The sequence below is a fragment of the Corylus avellana genome, chromosome 10, assembly GCF_965113065.1.
Source record: "Corylus avellana chromosome 10, dhCorAvel1.hap1.2, whole genome shotgun sequence".
Taxonomy (NCBI): domain Eukaryota; kingdom Viridiplantae; phylum Streptophyta; class Magnoliopsida; order Fagales; family Betulaceae; genus Corylus; species Corylus avellana.
Genome location: NC_142499.1, coordinates 15,442,445 through 15,466,778, shown reverse-complemented (window position 1 = coordinate 15,466,778; position 24,334 = coordinate 15,442,445). Strand labels below are relative to the sequence as shown.

Sequence of the window (24,334 nt, the reverse complement as noted above, 5' to 3'; positions counted from 1 at the left end):
TAAGTGCATGCATATAATAGATAATGATAATTGTATCATATGACATGGCTTCCATAGGAAAAATGGGTGAAGTAATTGGAGCGGAGCATGCGTATTCTAGTATATGGGCTTAACCCTATGGTCAATGTAATTTTATTTGCCTTGGATCCATTGGGCAGAGTGATTAGTGCAACCATACACAAATGGCGGGTCACACCTTGCGACAGCGCTAGTAGTGTAGATCACTCGGAGTCAAATCCGGTCGAACCACTAGTGATGCCTAGTTATGTACCTCGCCCCTAGATGCCTCAAGGACACGTGGACCTAATCATAAGAGGGTTAAGGATATGGATAAACTGTAACACCCCACCCCAAATGACACACAATAATATCCGCTTTTGGCTCCCCCAAACCAGGCTTTCCAAGAGGTTACCAGGCACTACTCTCGCATAAGCTCGCTTAACTGCGTAGTTCTAATGGGATCATGACCATCACAACTTTAAAATGTGTTGTTGTCATAAAGGGTGCCATTGTACATAGAAGCACATTCCCATCCTCACTTAGGCAATATGGAACGTCACATAAACCATATGAAATAATAGCTGACTTATTCACATGTGATATCATTTATTATAGTTATAATATATCATCATTCTGACAAGAACTTTATTACTTAATGTTGTATGTGATTCATTATCCTTTTATGAAATACTGAGTTTACTGTATAATAACTTGTTTTCTCCCAAAGCTCTCATTAAGTTATTAACTTACACTTTGATATTTTTTACCTCTAAAACATTCTTGCTTTACAGTTGGTCAATGGGAAGTCTTGCAGGAAACGAAGGACATTGGAGGACCTTACTATAATGATTTTTGAGGAGCTAGACCTTGATTTGAATTATATTTTTGTGGTGTGATCATGATCATCCTCTTCACGACTCGATCTTAGGATTTCTACGGGGATATTATCTGTTGTTTTGTTGCCCCGAGTTCACTTGAAGATCGAGTACATATGATATTTGATAACTACATAATTTTTTGAGACTTTTTTGTAATGTTTCTGGGAGATTTGATTTTGGTGACTAGTCTTGGACCAAGATACTCCATGTTCTTTTATTTCATTAAGTTATGCTCTAATGATTTAGTATTTTGTGCTAATTAATTATTGTGTTGTGAATTAGTGGCATAGCTATCTTGTGTTGTAAGAGATGTTTACTTTTGTTGTTTAGCCTTCTAGAGTTCTAGTCAGGGGGTAGGAGTAATCCTTTCGACTTATTTTCCTGTTAAATAAGTTTAAGGAGACACTCCGAGTTAATTACTAATTAATTAATTTCGAGAGCGTTACAACCTTCGTGGTAATCGTTCTCTTGTGATTTTGAGGCTCGTTTGCGTTTGTTTAGCTGCTTTCACCGTTCTACTAATTTTACATAAATGGGCGGTGGAAGTTTTCTAGCAACGCGTGGTGCCTATGAGTTACCATCGAACATTTGGAGGAGCTTCATCATGAGTTCAACATGCCCAAGTTTCTTGTGTTAGTAGTCATGGCAAAGGTGAAGGGACTATGGGTGTCGAGGGTGCCCACGTGGTATGCTTGTCCAAGGAATGCTTCAAGGCAAGCCTCTATCTGCCCATTTCTTGCATCGCTAGGAAGTTGTTTAGAGAATGCCTCTTGTCAAATTACGACTTGTTTATTAAATAGGTTATGCGGGTTGGGTCAAATTAATCCAACACAACTTGTTATTAAAGAGGTTATGTGCATCGTTTTGTGTTACACATGTATTGAAATGGGTTGTGTGAGTTGACTCGATCCAAACCTAATATGCCAATTGGAATTGCCAACCCTATTCCATAGCCTTTCTCCCCCTCCCAACAATCTTAAAACCCTCATGATCTATATTTTCCTGCCATTGGTTGTTATATCTGCCACACACAAAAAAAATAAAAATAAATAAAAAAATCCCTTAAAAAGACAAAGGGAAAAAAAGAAAGGGGAAGAAGGGGGAGTTTATCGCTTTGTCATCCTCAAAGATAAGCAGTCCCTCGCATGCCTCTTAAGCACAAAGCCCTATCTGTCCACAAAACCACAATAACTTAATCCATCCCAGCCTGCTTCAACAATCTAATCTGCAAGCGCTTGTCACCTTACCACCTCCTCCTCCTCTACACTCCCGTGCCTTCCCTCATACTCCAAAACACACCCATCACCTCCCTTAACATCTTATACTATCACTCTGTTTACTACAAGAACAAACCTCCCGCCACCACAATAAGAAATTAAGCCGTATAGTATGTCCAGAAAAGGAGGAGCAGCATCTTCTCTTCAAAAGGACGCCCCATGGAGAGCGGCATCCTCTGCAAAGCCCATCCCCAAAATTCACCACTCCCCTGTGCTGCGCGTCCCCCAATCTCCCGCTTCCAATTATGCCCTCTCCGTCATGAAGGTCAACTCTTTTCACTCTCTCTCTCTCACTCTGTACACGCTCGCACACATGTATGTTTTTGAATTTTGGGTGTTAGTTTTGGTGGGTTTATTTAGTTGGTAGTGTTTATTGCTGTAATGGGTTATATTATTCATTTCCGAGTTTCTGTGTTTGCCGTTGTGGGGGGTTTTTTGCAGCATCCGAATCCGATAGGAAGTGGTTTAGCAATGGAAGCCATAGTGGAAGCGGCGGGACCAGAGTGCATTGTCCCAGGGCAGATGAAACCCATCAAATTAGTCGGCGTCAAGGTTCTTCTTTTTCATTAGAAAGATGGTTTTATTTAAATTTAGTTTATTTTTACACTTTGAATTTGCAAATTTGACGAATTAGTAAGTGGGTTCCTTTCTGATTCCATAATTCTTACATGATCGAACGCGATTGATTTTCATTGGTCAATTTGTGGTAGCCTAGATGTCTTGTGGAGAAGATTTCTTTTGGCACTTGTGAGTGTGACATTGCTAAAACTAAGTTCAGCTTTACAATGTATCGAACGCTAGGTTTCAACTGAGGGCACTTGAGTGCTAAAAATGAATGGAAAATCCATTTGTTGTATCTTCAGTTGATAATTCATTGTTTGTTTCTTCCTATTAGCTTCCCTCAGCTGCGGCAGCTTTTCTTGTTAAGGCTCTGGGTTGTGGTGGAATTCATGGAATATCATTATACAACTTCAAAACTCAAGGTTTTGGTGAGGTGTTGGTCAGCTTTTAAATATGTTTTGGACATGTTCGAGATTTGGCCTAATTTTGCAGCTGCAAACAATAGTAAAACAATGTTGAATGATAACTGTACATACGTGTGCGTGCATGTGTGTGTGGTGTTTAACAGCTTCTTAAGAAAAATTACGTAAATCTGTCATAAGTCTGAACTGTTCTAGATAAATAAAGTATTCTTTTTTTATTAGTCTTGTAATGGGTATAATCAGGGGTGAACGGCTATATTGTCTTCAAGTGTTTGACACTAAAAATAAGGAACTTGTTCTACAGATCATATTCTTGGACATGAACTACACTTTGTTTTAAAGTGAAAGTATATGAGAAGTTATATTTACTAAACTGAGAGGCATGAGTCTCATGAGCATTCACCACTTACTCTTTTTTGGAATAAAATGTTCTGGTAATGTGATTGGATACATTAGCTGCCGACACAGGGCTTCACTAGGACATATGTAATTTCCTTTACCACCTCTGTCATGTTTTTCTCCTTCCTCAGGGTGGTTAATCGCTTTTAAAAGGGCAGCAGTTGTAGCTTCAAATTTCTTTTCCTAGGCTTTTATATCCGATGATAAAGGCGATTATGCACTGTTAAACACTTCCAAACCAGCTATCCTAAGACATCAGTGCACCCATATCATGTGTAATAGTAAACTGATGTGATATTTGCCCAGATTGTGTGCCATGTCCAGAATTTAGGACATGACGGGTTTAAGACAAGCATAGTGCAGCATGGGCGGATGTCTCCTACAAGATATATTAGGTTTCTGAATGATTTGAAAGTTTTGTTTGGTCATGGTAGACAGTATTAAAAATGGTTGAAGACCAAGATTGCAAGGACATTGTCTTTGTTAACTTGTACCATTATAGGAAACTTCTGCCATGATTCCATGTTATTTGTTGTTTCTGAGCTACTAAAGGCTGGTGGTGGTTACGGGTAGATTGTCTGTGGCAGATTTATAGTAATCCATCATCTTCATTGAAGATTTCTGTTCCCACTAGATCTCTCTCTCTCTCTCTCTCTCAAGAAAGTAGTGATTTATTTAATAATATCGTAACTAGATTACTTATGTTGATTTTGTGCAACATGGCAAGGATACTCTCTAAGAGAGAGCATTCAGACTCGTTAAATAATTAGTGTGTTGATTGGTTAAAGCTTTGTTTTGCTTTCTCTTGGAAGTTGTTTGTTCTGTCTGTTCTTTTTTCAGTTTTATTTAAGTCATCAATTTTAATTTTTAATATTGACATGATGTCTAATTTAGGTTTATGCTGTGTTCCATGTTATCACATGGAAGGCTGTAATTGCTTTTGATGCTCTCTGAGATAGTTTTGGAGGATCATTTTCTAAATGTTACTTTGGGTTTGAAACTTGGCAAGCTTTTTCAGTTCATTCGCATTATATTTTGCATATTGTGTTTTTTTATAACTAGTTTTGCTTCACATGCATATTCTTCTGTTGTTTTCTTGTTGATGATTTGTCTTTTGCATATTGACAGGTATGGCCTATAGATGTCAACCTGAAATTTTTGGAACCAGTTGGACGAGAACTCAAGTCGATTGGGAAGGTAAAACTTCCTGTTTCTAGATTTGTTTTCTTCTCTCCGTTAACTTTTTGACGATTAAATGAAAATAAAGTGTTCACAAATTAAGTTTATTCATGTATCTGATATTGGTGAAATAGTTTGGAGCCAAAACATGTATAATAATATCCATATGGGTAGGCCAAAGAGATTCCTAGATTATATGCAACTCCTGTTCTGAATCCTCAAATCAGTTAAAGGACTGGTCATTTCCAATTTTCAGTCCCCTGAAGTTGTACTGGCAATTTACATTCTCTGATTTAGCTTTTGTGTGTGTGGGATTCTCAATAGTGAATTATAATGTTGACAAATTGTGCATGTATTCATTCATTGATTTGACAGTGGATACACAAGTGCAGCATATTCTTTATGACTGCTATCTGTTTTCTGTGGGTTTTTGTCATAAGTAGTTGATATTTTCATTTTATTTTTATTTCTAAGTAGTTAGCTGTCAGGATAGAAAAAGTGATGCAGCTTTCATTCATCAAACATGAAATTCAGCATTTCTGGCAGTATTTCATGATCAACTTGGTTACTCGATCATTTCTTTGATGCAGTTCATGGATGACGCGGTGAACCTCATGAACAAATCATTTATAGATCGCTAGTGGCATTTGGTTTTGAGAGAACAGTTGGCTGCGCATTTTGACTCGCAAGATTTTGTACTATTATTCCAATGAGCAGAAGCTAGCCAGGCAGTGTGACTGTAAATAACATCTCAAATAAGTTGTAGGTCAGAAGTGGGTGACTTTAAATTGGATGGGGAAATTCAAAGGGATTCAATCTCTCCAATGCTCTCTGGGCTCGATATTTTTCCCCCGGTTAGATACTGAGTAAGGGTGTTGGCATGTTTGTCTTGAATTCATATTGATATGCTTGAGTCAGGTGTTTTGCTGTTTTTGAAAGTGTACTTGAAGATGTTTTGATTGATTTTCTTTTTCTATTTAATTTATGGAGTTCCTACAGCCTATAAAATGTCACCACATTCTGCAGAAAGCAATATTCTAATCATTTTGTGAAGAAAGCATTTCCCAGGATGATTTCATTGGTGTCTTCATTACAAACAAAATCTATCAGTTCATGAGCGGAAACGCTGGTATTATCCTGTTTGGAGCTGTTCTATTCATCTTCATTAGGGTTCAGAAGGTAGCAGAAAAACACACTGAAGCTGAATGATTGAGAAAAATATGCAGGTACCAAAAGTTGATGCGCGCAGGGTGGGGAAGAGGATTGAGATCTCTTTTTGATACAAGTCATATGACTCATGAACCTAATATGAACATAATACAAAATTAATAAGTTAGGATCAAAGGGTTTGACATATTTAATTAAATGGATTGGGTTATGATTTATCTATATGGTCTTATTACTCATGCATCGACACAATCTGAATGTAACAAGCAACATTTAAACTTGACAATATTTCACATTATCTACACACCTAACACGAAATTAGTGAGCTAGAGTTGAGGGGTTTGGCGTGTTTAATTAAATAAGCCAGATTATGGTTGAGTAATATAGTCTTATACTGATCATATGTTAACATAATTTAAACTCGATATGCAAACACAAATTGTCACCTATGAGAAAATCTAAATTTGTTCTCCATTAACTATTAAACACCTGGAGTTTAATAGTGGGTGGAGACAAACACTATCTATGACAAGCACTATCTATGCCTTCCATTATTTGCTAGTAGAGCCAAAAAAATGGTGATGCAAAAAGGGAGACAGAACTTCATGCATTCTTAAGGAATGAAATTATATTAAAATTCATGGCATGGCCTAATTTAAACGTTATTAGCATGGATTATGGATATATTAGCCAATGGTGGAGTTCCCACAAACTAGTGTTGTCCACCTATCTTGCCATGTAATATTTTCTGGTCTCCCTCGCTTTTTCTCCTTTTTTTCCCAACTCTTTTGGCCACCATGTTCCTCGTATAAAAGGACCTGAAATCTCTGAGCTTGTAGCAAACGATAATGGCTTATCAAGCAGCCATGAAAGGAGAGAATTTGCGCAAAGGGCCTTGGCTCGAAGAGGAAGATGAGCGGCTTACGAGCTTTGTCTCCCTTATGGGGGAAAGGAGGTGGGATTCCTTGGGGAGAGCATCAGGAATGATTCATCACATGAATGGACAGATCAGTTCATTCATTGTTTGTTTCATGACATAATTAACTTAGCTTATAATGGAGAAGTTGTTTACATTTAGGTCTACAAAGGAGTGGTAAAAGCTGCAGATTGCGGTGGCTCAACTATCTTCGTCCCAATCTTAAGCATGGCAATATATGCATCGAAGAAGAGCGGATTATTCTTCAACTTCAAGAGCTATGGGGTAACAAGTAAGCTTCTTTCCTGTTTATCGGTTAAAAATTACTATTTAGTAGATTGTTATACCTATACGACTCTTATACAACTGGCCTGACATGACAGTGAAAATCAGCCCTTAATTTTCATTTTATACAAGTTCTTGTTGATTCAAATATTACAGTCATCCCAGTTGTTTCAGAGTCATATATACAACAGTTTATTTCGGTTACAATAAGGTTACAAAATCCGAGTTGGGTACGGATTTTGTTTACCAATTGTTGTTTTTGTAGGTGGGCAAGGATTGCTAGAAGGTTGCCGGGAAGAACAGATAATGAGATCAAGAATTACTGGAGGACTCATTTAAGGAAGAAAGCACAGGCTCAACAAGGTGCATGCAACACGCGCATTTTGTTCTCCTTCCAAACATTATAACCATGAGAAATGTTACACACACTCACACTCGTATACTCCCTAACATAACTTTTAAAATTACTATTAGGTTTCGGATTGATCACTATTACATTTTAATCCAATGGTAATTTTAAAAGTCACGTTTGCCATTGGGATCCTACTTAATACTAACAATTGTTTTCTCCACATGCAGGGAACTTTCATTACAGACTAAACAATATTATTGCTGAACAAGAATATTTATTCTTTCAAAAAGGTGAAATGGGTGCCTTAAAATGATAACTGTGGAAACATTAAGGGATCTGTAGAGGAGTATTGCAGCACCAAAAACGAAAGCTTGGATGGTGTGGGGTTATCAAACCCTGGATTGACTAGTTCTCCATATGAGGCAAGGTTAATATCGGATTGGATCTCGGAGCTGTCAAATGATCATCAAAGTGAAACAAAACATCACGAGGGCTGTAATAGCGTGGAGACATGTTTGTGTTATCCGACATGGATTCCAGATGATAGCATTAATGTATGGAACCATTCAAGCTCCCTGTGGGAGATGGATTAAGCTGACATTTACTGTCATGAGATGTGGATGGATGTATGGAACATTCAAACTGTAAAACATGAGTCATGTGTTGGATCATGCATTACCCATATCATATGATTGTGTGTGTGTATATATATATATGGTTGTTCCAAGTGTCCAGCTATATTTCCTAAGTAAAGACCAAATTAGGTGACTTTGTAATTTACTCTCTCTCTCACTCAAAAGTAGTATGCTTTTGCTTTTTCTTTTTTCTTATGATCACTCCATGCATGAGTAGGGCAACAAAGTGTTGCAAAGGGATATTTAGAAGTAAATTAAATTGCATAGATAACTTTTGTAATTCTACGAAATCAAAGTCCATATATATATATAGAGAGAGAGAGAGAGAGAGAGAGAGAGAGAGGTCTTAATTCCATTAATGATAAAATAGAATGTAAAGTAACAAATTGAAATTGATGTTGATGTTGCACCAAGATTTTCAATTAGAATGTGAAGTAAACAAATTGAGATATGAAGTGTCACCACCTAGGGCTAGGGCGTTAATCAACTAGATAGTAGAGCCGAGCATTGAATTCTCAAACCTAGCTAGTTCATTTAATTTTGATTTCAACACGATTTGAGCTTGAGTTCGTCACTGAGGTAGATAATTTATTCAAACTTGATTTATTTCTTTTTGAATGAACACAAACTTATTCATTAACTACTCAATTAAGTCTTTCATTCTTTATATAAGAGTAAATATCGTTGGTATTTATTTATATTATTTTTCAAAAATTCATACTAATCATTAGTTACTTAATTATTTGTTAAGATTTTATCACTCAAATTAAGTAGATAAATTAGTTTTTATTTATAATATATAAAAATAACTCCATCAATCTTGTATTTGTAATAAATCATACATAACTTTTATGATAACATAAACTATTTATACTATATCTCATAATAATATCTGAAATCTTAAACAATTGAATCTCAAATTTTTGTAAGCATGTTTTACAATATATACATACACACATTCATCATACACGCACACACGTAGTGTAAATTGGGTATTTTGCACCCTCTAATAGGAAGTAGATACTTCAATTTGAAATACCAAAAAATAATATAACCTTTCACACCAAATAATTTTATTTCTTTTGACCAAATACATCATAGACAAAATATCCATTAATAAAACTATTTGATCCACCGTCTTGGTTGATTTTGAAAACTCTAGTGTTAAGGGCTCGTAGGTAGGTGGGGGGTTCGGTGGTAGGTGGTGGGCGTTGGGTTAGTAGAATAAATGGAAAAGTTAATGGGAGTGATTTGAGTTAAAGATATAATATTTTCATCTTCATCGTATTCGATGTTTTTACCTGATGTGTCAAATTTCAATTGAAAACTGTACAATGAAGTTTTACACTACATCCTGATATAATGGACTCTCTTAAAACTCATAATCACAAGGATTCAAGTTATATGTGTCCTATTAGAAAGAAAATTCACTTTGATCTTTTTTAAATATTTAAGATGCATGTTCTCGTTACAACTTAAAAAATAATATTGTAGATGATAATACAAATGAAGTGATATAAGTTGAACTAAGTTTATAAGAGTTTACTTGAAAAAAAAAAAAAAAAAAAAAAAGTTTATAGGAGATTAACTTATTTAACAAATGAGTATATATAAATTTTTTTTCAAGTTCAATTTATTTATAGATAAAGTAAACCCGAATTGAGTTCATTTATACTCATCGACTTGGACCTATTTATGAAAAGATGGGTTCAATTGGAGTGTAGTGTGTTAGCTTTTTCATAATTCACAAGTTGAGCAGTCTGCAATATAATAAACTGATTGTAATCAGAACGGGCCATATGGGTTGGTCAATCGCAATAAAGAAGCAGAAGATAATATTATCCATTTGGCAAAAGATCATGAGATGAGAGGCAGATAAGCCAATTTAAACTCAACAATATAACTAAAGCCTAAGTAGACATCACAAACTTTTAAGGAAAAAATATCTTCTAGATCTTTATATGTCTTGAGAACCTGAATTTGGTATTAAAACCAAACAGGAATACATTATCTCCTATCCAACCTTAGACTGAATAGATATAAAGTTAAAAGCCCACTACACTCTTTAACATCGAGAGAGAGAGAGAGAGAGGTCTTTTATTAATTAATTTAAATTAGTCAAGAACTCCATGGGAAGAAGTACATTATATATAGTTTATCCATATCCAATAACTTGTTTTTTTTTATATTATTTAATTCTTAAATTAAATAAAAGGGATACCATAAGTTAGGAACTCAAACAACAAGTTGTTCGGTTCATAGAAAAATGAAAAGTTGTCCTTTCTATAGTGGAGGACAAAAGTTCTATCTCTGCCATACTTAGCATCTATGGATTGATTTGTAAGAAATTTCATTTAAAGTATGTCCATTTATGTCACATATATTATTGTAATTATAAAATTACGGTGTTCAATAATTTATTCCAATTAAAGCTTATTGTGTAAATCAAATATTCTGAATTAAATTTCTGATTTAATTCTTGTGGAACAAGTATTTGATTCCAATCAAATATTCTGAATTAAATTACTGATTTAATTCTTGTGGAACAAGTATTTGATTTCAATCAAATATTCTGAATTAAAGCACTGATTTAATTCTTGTGGAACAAGTATTTGATTTCATTAAAGAATTTTATTTTTGTGGAATCAATTAGCTGTATTGATTTGATTTTTATTCCTTGATGGGAGGAATAATTAAGGTAACAGCTCTAATTGAGGGTCCCCTGACCTACCTATAAATAAGGCTTGTGTATTCCATCAATTGGCACTCACTGGTAGGCATAGGTCAGAAGAACCTCTCAATATTTTTAGTTTTTGGTTTGGTTGCTGTGTAGTTGTTCTTCAAGTCACTTAAGCAAAGCAATGGCCGGAGGTACATATATATTAAACTATTTCCGCTGCTAATGTTATTGTTAATTAGCATTTAATATATATTGAATTCTTACATGTGGTATCAGAGCCTTTTCCAGGCCATATTTGCTTAGTCTAGTTTTAATATGTCTGTTGTTGATATTTTGTTTTTGTTTCGATAATATTTTATTTTGTTTTATTTTGTGATTATCGAAACAAAACTCAGACCCATGATTATTGAAACTGAGAACCATTTGTTCTCAACCACCATGAAACCCACGTATATATATGTTTTATTTGTTTTGACCAAATTGCTCATGTGCTATTGTTTCTTAAAACAAAACGTGTGGGGCCAATGGGTGATCAGGACCCTTGGTCCTTCACTTTCCTCTGGGTCACTTTCGATTAGAATTTACTGGAGACAAGCTACAGAAACGCCCCCCACCAGCAGTGCCGATCTTTCCCCATTTCAGCACCGGTTCTCACCTACCTGTAGCACCGGTATCCCCCCTCCCACAGCAGCGGCGTTGGCCGCATAAGGTGAGCTGCTGACGGAGGAAGCCCCATAAGGGGCCGCCTGTGATGGGCAAAAACGGCGCCCACACGGGCTGCCGATTTCTGGCCGGAACGGTGACCATTTCACCGGGCTACCCACAAAAAAAAAAAAAAAACTACCGGCAGCCCCACACGGGGTGCCTGCTGTTTTGGCCGGCGCATTAAGGAACCGGCGCCGGTGACCGGAGAATGGGGAAGGGGAAGAGGCAGCGGCGCAAGGGGCTAGCTTTCCGGGTTGGGTGTTAAGTTTTCCAGGTTAGGGTCTTATTATTCGGGTAGGGTTTCAACCCGTTTTGGTATGACTTAAAAAAAAAAAAAGAATTTGGGCTGACCCGATCTAGTAACCCAATTCTGGGCTCATATCTGGAGTAAACAAGCAGCCCAACCTGGTTTAAAGTAGCTAGCCCATCCGGATGAAGAAAAAAAAAAAAAAAAAAAGGGGGCTCAGGTGGGTTTCGAACTTGGGCTCTTAAGGTATAAAGGGCCTTAGGTCAGTTCAAGACCATTTGGCTATTCAGTTTATTAAGCTTTAATGCTACATTTATATTTATCTTATGTTTTTCAATATTTGTTTCTTTAATACTTCAACTTGAGGATATATTTATTAATTGTTTAAATATAAATTGTTTGATGCCTAGACCTGAGAATAATTAACTAAATCTCATGTATTGGTAAATGTTTATGGTACTATCCAAAATTGCAATCGGAAAGCTCTGGCGAGGCAAGTCTTGGGACTTAAGTGTGCCGTTGTGCGCCCCCCCCACTTACCTGGGACACTATCCGATTGTACTTTGAAAAAATACTGTTTACCCACTAACATGATGGTTTTGTCTTTTATTCTTGGGAACTTAATTTTTGGCATCTATATAGTTAATGATGTTAATGAAGTTGTGATTATCATAATAATTTTTGGGAGAGCCACAGCATCCCAATTTTATGATGATAATTGCATCAAGATCATATATGTGAACTTCATACGGAAAATTAACATCATGTTGTAATTAATTCATAAATTTAATTTGCCAATCCCCACATGGACGTTTTTATTTTTATGAATTAATTAGAATAAGATAGTAAATTTAACATTAAAAATAAAATTTCTCTTAGGCCCACAGGTACGGAAAATTTTATTTATTAATGCTAAATTTATTAGTCTTATTAATAAAGAGTAAATTTCATGCTTGATGCAACCTTTGCCCACAGGTAGGTTGAAATTTACTATTAAGTTAACATTGGTTAATTTAAATAAAGTTATTTCATAGCATTAAAGTATTTTCCTTGGTTATTGCAGCTATTCCTACTGCTTTAATGGATGGAACTTTTCATGTTCCAATGCTTAATGGTAACAATTTTTCTGACTGGAAAGAAAATTTATTTTTCACATTGGGGTGTTTGGAGCTTGACTTGGCGCTCCGTGTGGACGAACCACCCGCCCTCACGAAGGAAAGTACGCCACAAGAGATTGTTAAACATGAACTGTGGGAGCGATCAAATCGCTTAAGTCTAATGTTCATAAAATCTCATGTCTCTAAGGGCATTAGGGGTTCCATCCCTGAATGCACTAAGGCTAAGGCATTCATTAAGGCAGTTGAGGAACAATTTGTGAGTTCCGACAAGGCCTTAGCCAGCACCCTAATGAAGAAACTATCAAGCAAGTCCTTTGATAACTCCAGAAGTGTGCGTGAGCACATTATGGAAATGAGGGACATGGCAGCTCAACTCAAGTCCCTAGAGATTGACATATCTGAGTTATTCTTGGTGCATTTCATTTTGAACTCTCTTCCCTCTGAGTATGTTCCTTTTAAAATATCCTATAACACACATAAAGATAAATGGTCAGTAAATGAACTTCTGACCATGTGTGTTCAAGAGGAAGAGAGGTTAAAACATGAGAAGCCAGAAGGTGTTCACATGGCTATTCATGCTAAGGGAAAGACCAAGAGAGGCAAGCATGCCCAAAACTTCAAAAGGGAGAACAAGTTGCCAATCAAGAAAATTGGCAAGAAGGATACTTGTTACTTTTGCAAGAAAGAAGGGCATATGAAGAAAGATTGCCAAAAGTATATAAAGTGGCTCGAAAGAAAAGGTAATCTTATATCTCTAGTGTGTCATGAATCCTTTTTTGTTGAGGCTCCAAATAATACATGGTGGATTGATTCGGGTTCTACAATCCATATTGTCAACTCAATGCAGGGTTTTCTCACAACAAGGAAGCCAGCAAGCAATGAACAACGTGTTTATTCAGGAAATAAACTATTTTCACAAGTAGAAGCTGTTGGGACCTTTAGAATAATTTTGAAAACTGGATATGTTTTAGACCTTGAAAATGTATTTTTTATTCCAGAATTTTCTAGAAATTTAATTTCTGTTTCCAAATTGGATGTTGTTGGTTTTGGATTTTGGTTTATCAATTCAACTTTCAGTATTTTTAAAGGTGAACAATTGATTGGTGGTGGAATAAAAGTTGATGGTTTATTCAAAATTGATCTAGATCCCAATTTTGAAAACACTTATTTATCATTGCATACTGATGTTGGCATAAAGAGGAGTCTAATGGATCAAAACTCCGCTTTGTTATGGCACAAAAAATTAGGACATATCTCCATAGAGAGAATTAAAAGGTTAGTGAATGATGGAGTTTTAAAAACTCTTGACTTTACAAACTTTGGTACTTGTGTGGATTGCATAAAGGGAAAGCAAACCACCAAGACCACTAAAGGTGCCAAAAGGAGTACTGAGATTCTTGAGATCATACACACTGATATCTGTGGACCTTTTCCTACTCCCTGCCTAAATGGTCAAAGATATTTCATATCTTTTATTGATGACCATACAAGGTTTATGTATCTCTATCTTCTAAATGATAAGGCTAAAGCATTAAATGCTTTCCAGACCTATAAGGTAGAAGTAGAGAAACAAAAGGAAAAGAAAATCAAGATCGTAAGATCTGATAGAGGCGGAGAGTACTATGGTAGGTACACAGAAAAAGGACAAATGATAGGTCCATTTGCGAAATTCCTTGAAGAGGAAGGTATTGTGGCTCAATACACGATGCCTGGCACACTACAACAAAATGGTGTAGCATAAAGAAGGAATCGTACACTTATGGACATGGTTAGGAGCATGCTGAGTAATTCTCATCTCCCTTTATTTTTATGGAGTGAAGCCTTAAAAGCTGCTGTGTATGTTTTAAACAGGGTTCCATCCAAGGCTGTCCCCAAGACACCTTTTGAATTATGGAATGGGTGGAAATCAAGTTTAAATCATTTACACATATGGAGTTGTCCTGCTGAAGTGAGGATTTACAATCCAAGTCTAAAGAAATTAGACCTAAGGACAACCAACGGATTTTTTATGGGCTATGCAGTTAACTCCAAGGGATTTAGGTTTTACTGTCCTTCGCATAGTCCTAGAATTGTTGAGTCTATAAATGCAAAATTTATAGAGGATATTGAACCTTGTGGGAGTGCTCATCCTCGAAAGGTTGAATTAGAGGAAGCACGAGAGTTGACTGAAACTCCTTCACATGAAGGACGTTTGATTGTGCTTAAGGAAAATCAAAATGATTTCCTTGAACCACAATCAATTTCAGATCAGCCAACTCCTGAGGAACAGGTTCTGAATGAGCCTACTCAACCTCCTCCAAATGGGGAGGGAGTAGGATTAAGAAGCTCCTCTAGAATATGTAGACCAGCAATCCCTAGTGATTATGTTGTATACCTCCAAGAGTATGATTTTGACATTGGGCCTAAAGATCATCCAAAATCATTTTCACAAGCCATGAGTGGAGATAACTCCACATTCTGGTTCGATGCCATGAAGGAAGAGATGGAATCCATGGCTAAAAATCAAGTCTGGGATCTCGTTGACTTACCAGAGAGAGCTGTAGCCGTAGGCTGCAAATGGGTTTACAAAACCAAAACAGATGCTTCTGGTAAAGTTGAACGGTATAAAGCTAGACTTGTGGCCAAGGGATTTACTCAGAAGGAAGGCATTGATTATCATGAAACCTTCTCTCCAGTATTAAAGAAGGATTCATTTAGAATAATCATGGCATTAGTAGCTCACTTTGATCTAGAGCTACATCAAATGGATGTGAAAACAACCTTTTTAAATGGAGATCTTGAAAAAGAGGTATATATGAAACAACCTGAAGGATTTGATGATAACAGTCAGAAGGCTTGCAAATTAAGGAAATCTATTTATGGGCTAAAACAAGCCTCCCGCCAATGGTATATCAAATTTCACAAAGTTATTACCTCATATGGTTTTGTTGAGAACTTTGTTGATCAATGTATATACCTTAAGGTCAGTGGGAGCAAAGTTATTTTCTTAGTCCTATATGTAGATGATATTTTGCTTGCAAGTAATGATTTAGGTTTGCTACAAGAAAGCAAACAGTTCCTCTCTCAAAACTTTGAAATGAAAGATTTGGGTGAAGCCTCATATGTCATTGGCATAAAGATTCACAGAGACAGAAATCAAAGAATATTGAGATTGTCTCAGAAGGCTTACATTGAAAAGGTTTTAGAGAGATTCAGAATGAAGAACTGTTCAACTTCTATAGCACCTATCATTAAAGGGGATAAATTCAGTAATAATCAGTGTCCCCAGAATGCATTGGAACAAGAACAGATGAAAAGTATCTCATATGCATCTGCAGTTGGCAGCCTGTTATATGCACAGGTCTGTACTAGACCCGACATTGCAATGGCAGTTGGAATGCTGGGTCGATATCAAAGCAACCCAGGATTGGAACATTGGAAAGCTGCAAAGAAAGTGATGCGGTATTTGTAAGGAACCAAGGACTACAGTCTGACATACAGACACATTGACCATTTGGAGGTGGTTGGATATTCAGATTCAGATTTTGCTGGATGTGTGGATAGCAGGAAGTCTACTTCAGGATATATCTTTCTTCTTGCTGGAGGGGCTATATCTTGGAGAAGCAGCAAGCAGATTATAATTGCTACATCTACAATGGAAGCAGAATTTATTGCATGCTATGAAGCCACTACACAGGCATTATGGTTGAGAAATTTTGTCAGTGGTCTCAAGGTTGTCGATTCTATAGCGAGACCAATCAAGATCTTCTACGATAATCGTGCTGCCATTTTCTTCTCTAAGAATAATAAAAGTGGAAGCAGAAGTAAGCATATCGACATCAAGTACCTTCGTGTGTGAGAGAACATTAAAAGGAATATGAAGTATTCATTGAGCATATTAGTACTGAACTAATGATTGCGGATCCCATGACTAAAGGTTTACTGGTAAAATAGTTTAAAAGTCATGTGGAGCATATGAGGCTCATTGATTCATTTTGTACTTAATTCTTTCTATTCAGTCTATAGACATCATGTTATTTTAATAAAGTTTTGTGCACATTTATTACCTTATCCATGGGGATAAAATTAAGTTTGGACCCAAATGACTTATAGGAAGTTCGTTCATAAAGTACATTATCCATAAAGTACTCATTTAGGGAGGTATTAGACATTGTGATACATGGAAGGGACGGCTTATCATATAAAAGCTTTACCGCCATGATTCGTGTGTAGTATTCCTTGAATGAGTGGGAGGATTCCATGAATGGTTGGAATAAATAAAGTATTGGCCATATCATTGAATTGAACACCATAAAGAATTTATGTGTCATAAGGGCCAAGTGGGAGAATGTAAGAAATTCCATTTAAAGTATGTTCCTTTATGTCACATATATTATTGTAATTATAAAATTACGGTGTTCAATAATTTATTCCAATTAAAGCTTATTGTGTAAATCAAATATTTTGAATTAAATTTCTGATTTAATTCTTATGGAACAAGTATTTGATTCCAATCAAATATTCTGAATTAAATTACTGATTTAATTCTTGTGGAACAAGTATTTGATTTCTATTCTGAATTAAAGCACTGATTTAATTCTTGTGGAACAAGTATTTGATTTCATTAAAGATTTTTATTTTTGTGGAATCAATTAGCTGTATTGATTTGATTTTTATTCCTTGATGGGAGGAATAATTAAGGTAACAGCTCTAATTGAGGGTCCCCTGACCTACCTATAAATAAGACATGTGTATTCCATCAATTGGCACTCACTGGTAGGCATAGGTCAGAAGAACCTCTCAATATTTTTAGTTTTTAGTTTGGTTGCTATGGAATTGTTCTTCAAGTCACTTAAGCAAAGCAATGGCTGGAGGTACATATATATTAAACTATTTCCGCTGCTAATGTTATTGTTAATTAGCATTTAATATATATTGAATTCTTACATGATTATCTTAATGTAATACATTGTTGTGCTTAGTAAACAATACTTCTTTCAAAGTATAACATTACATTCTTCTTTCTTTACAAGTGGAGAATATTTGATGTAGAAATTGACAGAGTCAAGTTTATCACCTAGCAATCGGGTTAGAGTAATAGTAGGAGGATTAAACTTTTCTTTGCATCATCCCAAACATGATATGGTTTCTAAAATCATTATTGAATTTGAGATAGTTGCTAATAAATTTTGATCTATTAATAATTTTAAAAGGCAAATCACATTTATGAGGAGAACTCTAGTCCTCGTTCGACAATTACTCATTGGAGTTAATTACCAGCATTCTATCTACAGTCCAAGGAATCATTAGCATGCCATTTCAGAAATTCTATCAACAAGAAGTCACGGTAGTGTTTGAGTATATCAAAAATTCTTGAAGTATTCGATTTCAAGTGTTTTGAGTTTAAACACAACTTTTGAAGGGTATCAATGAGATTTAAACTAGTGACATCTGCTTCATGAGGTGTGGTCCCTAACCAATTAAGCTACCTCTTGAAAACGTATGATTGTGTTCGATTATTAGTATTCAATAAGTTGGTAGATTATATATGCTCATGTAATAAGCTTATTATGATTATTTAAAGCTCTAGATAGGGTTGTAAATAAATCAATCCGTTCGACAACTCGCTTGATATATGTTCGTTTAAACTCAATCTGAACTTGATTTCAATGGATAAAACTCGATTAAGGTTCACAAGCCTAGAGCCTAGCCTGTATATAGCTCAATTTGAATTACTCGCTCGACTTGATTAAAGCTCGTATATACACTTATATGTTTATATATTTGTATAAACATATATTAACTTAGTATTAACTAACATATTAAGTTATTAACTAATTGGTTAATATATAATTACTTAATATTATCAAGCAACTAACTAACTATGTAAGTTAAGTAGTTAACTATAGTCTATATAGGCACTTTGATTTTTTCAAAAAAAAAAAAAAAAAAAAAAAATCAAACAAAACAAAACAAAACAAAACAAAAAAAAAAAAAATGTATATACTAAGTAAATACAGAATTACATATTAATTATAATACTTTGATGACAGTCTTACATATACTATAATACTATAATTTCTACTCACTAGTTATATATAATGAAATATTGTTAATTTGTTACCAATAGACTGTAGGTATATACTATATTGTATAATATGTCTTATATATTTATTCATGTCACAAACTTGGGCTTGAACTATGTTCGAATCTCACATTAAAAATTAAATAGCCCAACTAGAGCTTGAGTTGAGCCAAGTTTGTTTTGGTATTCAGCTCGAGTCGACTCGATTCGACTGGCATTCTCAACAAGCCTAAGCCTCCAACGAGTCGAGCTTGAAGGCATGCTTAGAAACGAGCCAATCTTACAACCTTAAAACTCAGTGCGGATCGATTACAGCTCTAGCCCTAGCTATTAAGAAGATATTTCTCTTTTCGAAGTATCACTCATCTTCCATTCGGTGGTGAGACTTTGCTAAATTTTATTGTTGGCTAGTGAGACTCTATTTCAACTGGATTAAAACCACTATGAAGTGAGACTCTAAATTACGGTAAGATTTTATCTTTATTTTGTTCCGTTGTTCTTTTTTCCTGCGCCCCAATAAATAAAAAAGATTGATTTTCTTTTGAATTCGTTAAGAATTTTTGTTGTTTCTTTCTAAACCACGAGTGGATACTTTTTCAGGTTTTTGGCGTTTGGAGAGCTCTTTATTTTTTTTTTAAATAATAAAAAGTGAGGGAAAAAAAATCGGAACTTAATTTCTCATTATATATCATAACATAGATGTCATGAGTTTTTTATAAAATAACAAGCATGAGAACGCAATGAGTAGGGATAAGAGAGTGGAGGTTAAAGGCGACAATGGCACGCTGCTCCCCGACATATCATCCGTGTAGTCTGGGCCGGATCCTAAACCCATTGCACCACCATTGGGTCCTGTGCTCCACATTCCCAGGTTGTTGTCCCTGCTTGTTTTTCCATAAATTAGATTCCACAATATTGTATGCATTTTTTTTTTTTGTCAATCCTAGTCCATGAGTAGAAAAATGTGCCAAAGCTGTGTCCATATTCTTATAAGCAAATATTTCAGCAATTTTGCTGTCTAAATTGTTAGTAATTTAAGTAGTATGAGCGTTTGACATTGCAATTTAGTGCGATTTTAAACGAAATCGCAGAAAATTTATTGTTTGAGATTGCGTTTTTAAAAATTTACGATTTAAAAAAATAAAAAATCTGTGTTTTCAAATTGCAAGTAAGGAGGTGCTTTTTTGAAAACGCGCAATTTTAAAATGTTAAACTGAAATTTTTTCAAAGGCTTAACCACATTTTTAAAAAACACGTTTTCAAATCATTCATTTGAAAATCGCACTTTTTGAATCGCAAACCCAAACAGAGTCTAAATATAAAAAACTCGACTCTTATATAATTTATGTACAACTTGACTGGTGTGGAGTGCTCATAAATCATTTGATTTATAAGTTTTTTTTAATAAAAGTTGATCCAATAGTTTATGAGCAATCTGCATTAGCCTAATTGTACCAAAGTTGTATAAGAGTTAAGTTTATAACATTACTCGGTTCTAATATTTTCTATCCGAATTGCTAACAATTCTAACATAAAATTACTGGAATCTGAATCTTATTTTATCACTATGGTAGGAACACCGAATTATTAGCAATTAAAACAGAAAATTACTGGATCCAAATCCTATTCTTAGGAACTAAGGGCTAGCCTAAACTCAAGTTTCTCTTTGAAATTAGCTCACCTAAAATAGGATTAGCTTTTGAGCCTGAATAAATGGGTGAGTTTGGATCAATTCGTCCAATTTACATGTAAATTCCAAAATCTAAGGGGCCAGTGACAATTGAAATAGTCAAGGGAGTGGAGAATAAACGAGCAAAAGTGAAAGGGAATAAAGAGAGCAAAAGTGAAAGTGAGAAAAAAACAGAGAAAGTGATGAGAAACGAAATTACAAACCTGCCACCAACTCCGAGCACACCAGCGTGCATGACGATCTGGTCGATGAGCACAGCGGATTTGGGCTCCACGCTATAAGCCTTCTCGTACTTAACCTCTACCCCCTCGCCGGACGCCACAAAGAATGCTCCGTTCACCATTATATCCCCCTCCGACCTCCAATTCCAACCCCTCCACTCCCCTTCTGCTGTCTCCACTCTCTTCGTCACCTGCCACAGAGACAAAATCAAGATCAGGAGGGGCAAATTAAGCTTAGATTTCTAGGGATATATATGTTCCTGCCTGCCACCCTCTCCCACCCATGCACGCCCATGATAAACATATAGGGATGACAATTTTTTATATTATTTTGTAAATTTGGTACGAAATTAGCCCTATATGATTAAGAGGCCTAACCCGAGCTATATAAGAACCGACAAGTTTTGACACGACATAAACTCAACACAAAATTAATAAATTAGGGCCGAAGAATCTGACTCATTTAATTAAATAGATTAAGTTATAATTAACTTTTATACCCATAACTCGAATCGGACATGTGACATAAGAACTAACACGATCTATAAACTCGACACAAATTTAATACAAAATTAGTCGATTATAGTTAAAAAATATGACTCAGTTTAATTAAATGTCTTATATTGGGCTTTACCTCTATAATTTTATATCCATATTTTAACACTTTAAAACCCGACACACCAAACACAAATTTCGACCCATATTAGAGAAATCACCAATGCACCCAAAAGCGTACGTATATATGTATGTATATATACCTCCTTGGCATTGCGATCGATAGGGGCGGTGTAGCGGTTCCCTTGGCTGTTAATGGTAGGGTTACCGCTACCGCCGATAGCATACATCTCCCACTGAGTGAAATCGTTGTTGACGACGTGGATATAGCCGCGTCTGCACCTGGGCATCCTCTGCACCAGCTTCTCGCCGAAGTGGTTGAAGGCGATGGTCACCTGCATCCCGGAGTCCGGCAAGTACTCATCGCTGTGACCCAGCAGCATCACCTCATCGTGATGGGAGAAAAAGTTGTTGGATATCGTGATCCCCGTGGACCCCATCACCGCGTCTATCAGGCCGTCATTGCAGTGCGAAAGGGAACAATGGTCTACCCATATGTCATGAGACCCGAAGATGGAGATCCCATCACCGTCCGATTTCGTGCGATACCCATAGTGGGTTGGGCTCGACCGCACATTAGTGTCTCCTGCACATGCTTCCCACTTTAATTTTTACTTTATAAAAGAATATCAAATCAAATTCATGCATTTTGTTCTTTTCTTTACCACTTTGTTCATAAAGCAAGAATTCAATTTGAAGATTTTACCAGTCTTTTTGTGTAATAAAATCCAACTTGGTAGATCCAATCTCCCATAAAATCGATTCTTTAAAATTCTCTTTAAATTCATAAATTTAAGTTATTATTTTATCTATAAACGTCTAAAATAAGATATGTACATGTTTTATTTTAGGCACGTGACTTACTTTAAATGCTTAGATGAGATGAACAAGTAAAATTTATGAATTTGAGAGTTTTAAATTTAAAGAGAATTATAAGAGATCTCAATAAATTTTAGAAAATATATCCAACGATATATTTTTTATGATTTAGTTTAAAGATTTTAAAGAAATGACAAGGAAAGAATGTGCTGCTTTAACTGCATCATGATCTGCTCATGCAAAGCAATCAATACAGAAACTGACAGGAGGATTTTCTTACCAGACTGATGACAATGGTGGATATGAATGTTGTGAATAATGACGTTGGATATAAATTGCAGAGTAATGCAGCCGCCACCGACAATGTGGACGTTAGCCCCACGCCCATCGAGAGTCTTGTAGCTATTAAAGATGAGCTCCTGAGAGAGCTTGATGAGCATGTTGCTGGGGAAAACAATCCAGAGAGGTTCGGTCTGAATCACGGCATATCTTAGTGTGCCGGGCCTAGGATTCACGGCGTCGTCGTCTGAGGAGTCGGTGACGATGTAGAATTCGCCGTTCTTGCCGCCGAGAGCGTACTGGCCGAACCCAATGGCGCAATCTGCAAGTCTCTGCCGGCTGTTGGCCCAGTCCGGGTCACATTTCCAGCAGTCGTCAATGGGGTTTCCGGTCTGGCATGGAACCTGGTCTTTCCGGGAGAGTTGTAGCATTTCCCTTCTTGCTATAGAGGCATTTACCTTCCTGCAAGAAAACGAAAAAATGTCCCGGATCCAGGGGAAGAAAAACAGAGTAAGCGAAAAACAGAGCACCCAAGAAGAGGAAAACAGAGCCAAAGGTTTCAGAACAGATATATATATATATACCTGTGAACTTCTTGGACAACAGCTTCGGGGTTGGGATGCTGGCCGGGAAGAGTGAGGTTGAGCATGGCTCTACCAAGTGGAGAAAATGAGAAGAGAAGAGAGATTAAGACAATGCAGGTCCTTTGGAGCATTGTTTGATGAAGAACAAGGCTTGCGTTGGTTCACTCTCAGAAATTTTCCAATTCTTATGTTCATAAAATCAGCATTTAGTGAGATGAAAAATCAGTGATTAGCTCTAATGAAATCTAGTAATTAGTAATTAAAATGTACATTATTCGAGTGAGAAAGACAATCACTTCGTATCCTCTCTCTCTCTCACCACTTCTCTGTATCAGAGTATCAATTATATTCCAAATTTTGTCTTCTTTTATAATCATTGCTCCACACTTTTTATCAATGCGGTTAAAAGGGCGAGAAAGAGAAGAGAAGAGAGAGAGAGAGGAATCCACTGTTCTCGAGGAAATGGCGTCAAATTTCTCTGTTCGGCGCGGAGAGCGATTTTATAGTTATCGAGTTTATTTTGTTACGTTTAAAGTGATTATATGATACTACGTATATATATTTACGACCTTACAATAAAATAAAATTCTAACTATAATTTTGTTTGGATTAAAAAGAAGAAAATCTTGTCGTTGGCGGGGAAATTTTCACGTTATGCCTAACTAGTCCTACTGGCAGGTGGCGGCAGACATCTTGCAGGTTGATTGGGCCGTTCGAGATCATGGTCACGTGACACTGGTTATCTTGAAGGATGTGCCGTGCTTTTTTGACTTTTGGACCATAATGTGTTAAAATTAAACATCGGTTGGTTTGTGTTTGTGTAAATCGATTTTTAGAAAATGTTTTTATATTTTAACGTGTTTGGTGCTAGAAAAAATAATAGTTAATATAAAATGTTTTTCAGTTTGACTAAAAAAGTCTTTGGAGTTTTCAAAATATGGTTTTTAAAAATAAAATTCATAAACCATTTTTCGAGTGGTCTTTGTTGGGACATAGTCGAGACACCGTTGGAACCTGACGAACACACCGTTAGGACCCCATCATGACCTGGTCGGGACTTGTCGGGACATGGTCAGGACACCATGGCCCAACGAGACTCGTTGGGCCACCATCCGAACTTCGTTGAGATCTGGCCGGGACGTCGCTGAGACCCGGTCGGGACTTACCAGGACTTCGCTAAGACCTAATTGGAACTTGCCAGGAGCCAACCGAGCCACCGTTAGGACTTCGCTGGAACGCAG

At 36.2% G+C, this 24,334-nt stretch overlaps 2 protein-coding genes and 1 pseudogene across 3 annotated transcripts; 2 read left to right on the top strand and 1 right to left on the bottom strand.

Moving 5' to 3' along the window:
- The first annotated feature begins 1,965 nt into the window (after nt 1-1,965).
- LOC132192166 (uncharacterized) lies at nt 1,966-5,705 on the top strand. The gene is made up of 4 exons (XM_059607418.2): nt 1,966-2,420; nt 2,597-2,707; nt 4,666-4,734; nt 5,307-5,705. The coding sequence occupies exons 1-4, from the start codon at nt 2,268-2,270 to the stop codon at nt 5,355-5,357; spliced, it is 384 nt and encodes a 127-aa protein (XP_059463401.1). The 5' UTR covers nt 1,966-2,267; the 3' UTR covers nt 5,358-5,705.
- An 832-nt stretch (nt 5,706-6,537) lies between these two features.
- Nucleotides 6,538-8,133, top strand: LOC132162556 (transcription factor MYB27-like; annotated as a pseudogene). Its single transcript, XR_015909364.1, has 4 exons — nt 6,538-6,870; nt 6,968-7,091; nt 7,350-7,447; nt 7,664-8,133. The product of XR_015909364.1 is annotated as a transcription factor MYB27-like (transcript).
- An 11,418-nt stretch (nt 8,134-19,551) lies between these two features.
- LOC132192121 (Pectin lyase-like superfamily protein) lies at nt 19,552-23,419 on the bottom strand. The gene is made up of 5 exons (XM_059607347.2): nt 23,094-23,419; nt 22,511-22,971; nt 21,555-21,997; nt 20,779-20,987; nt 19,552-19,766 (listed from the first exon to the last, which is right to left on the bottom strand). Exons 1-5 carry the CDS (start codon nt 23,222-23,224, stop codon nt 19,574-19,576), a joined length of 1,437 nt encoding a protein of 478 aa, XP_059463330.2. The 5' UTR covers nt 23,225-23,419; the 3' UTR covers nt 19,552-19,573.
- Between the last annotated feature and the right edge of the window lie 915 nt (nt 23,420-24,334).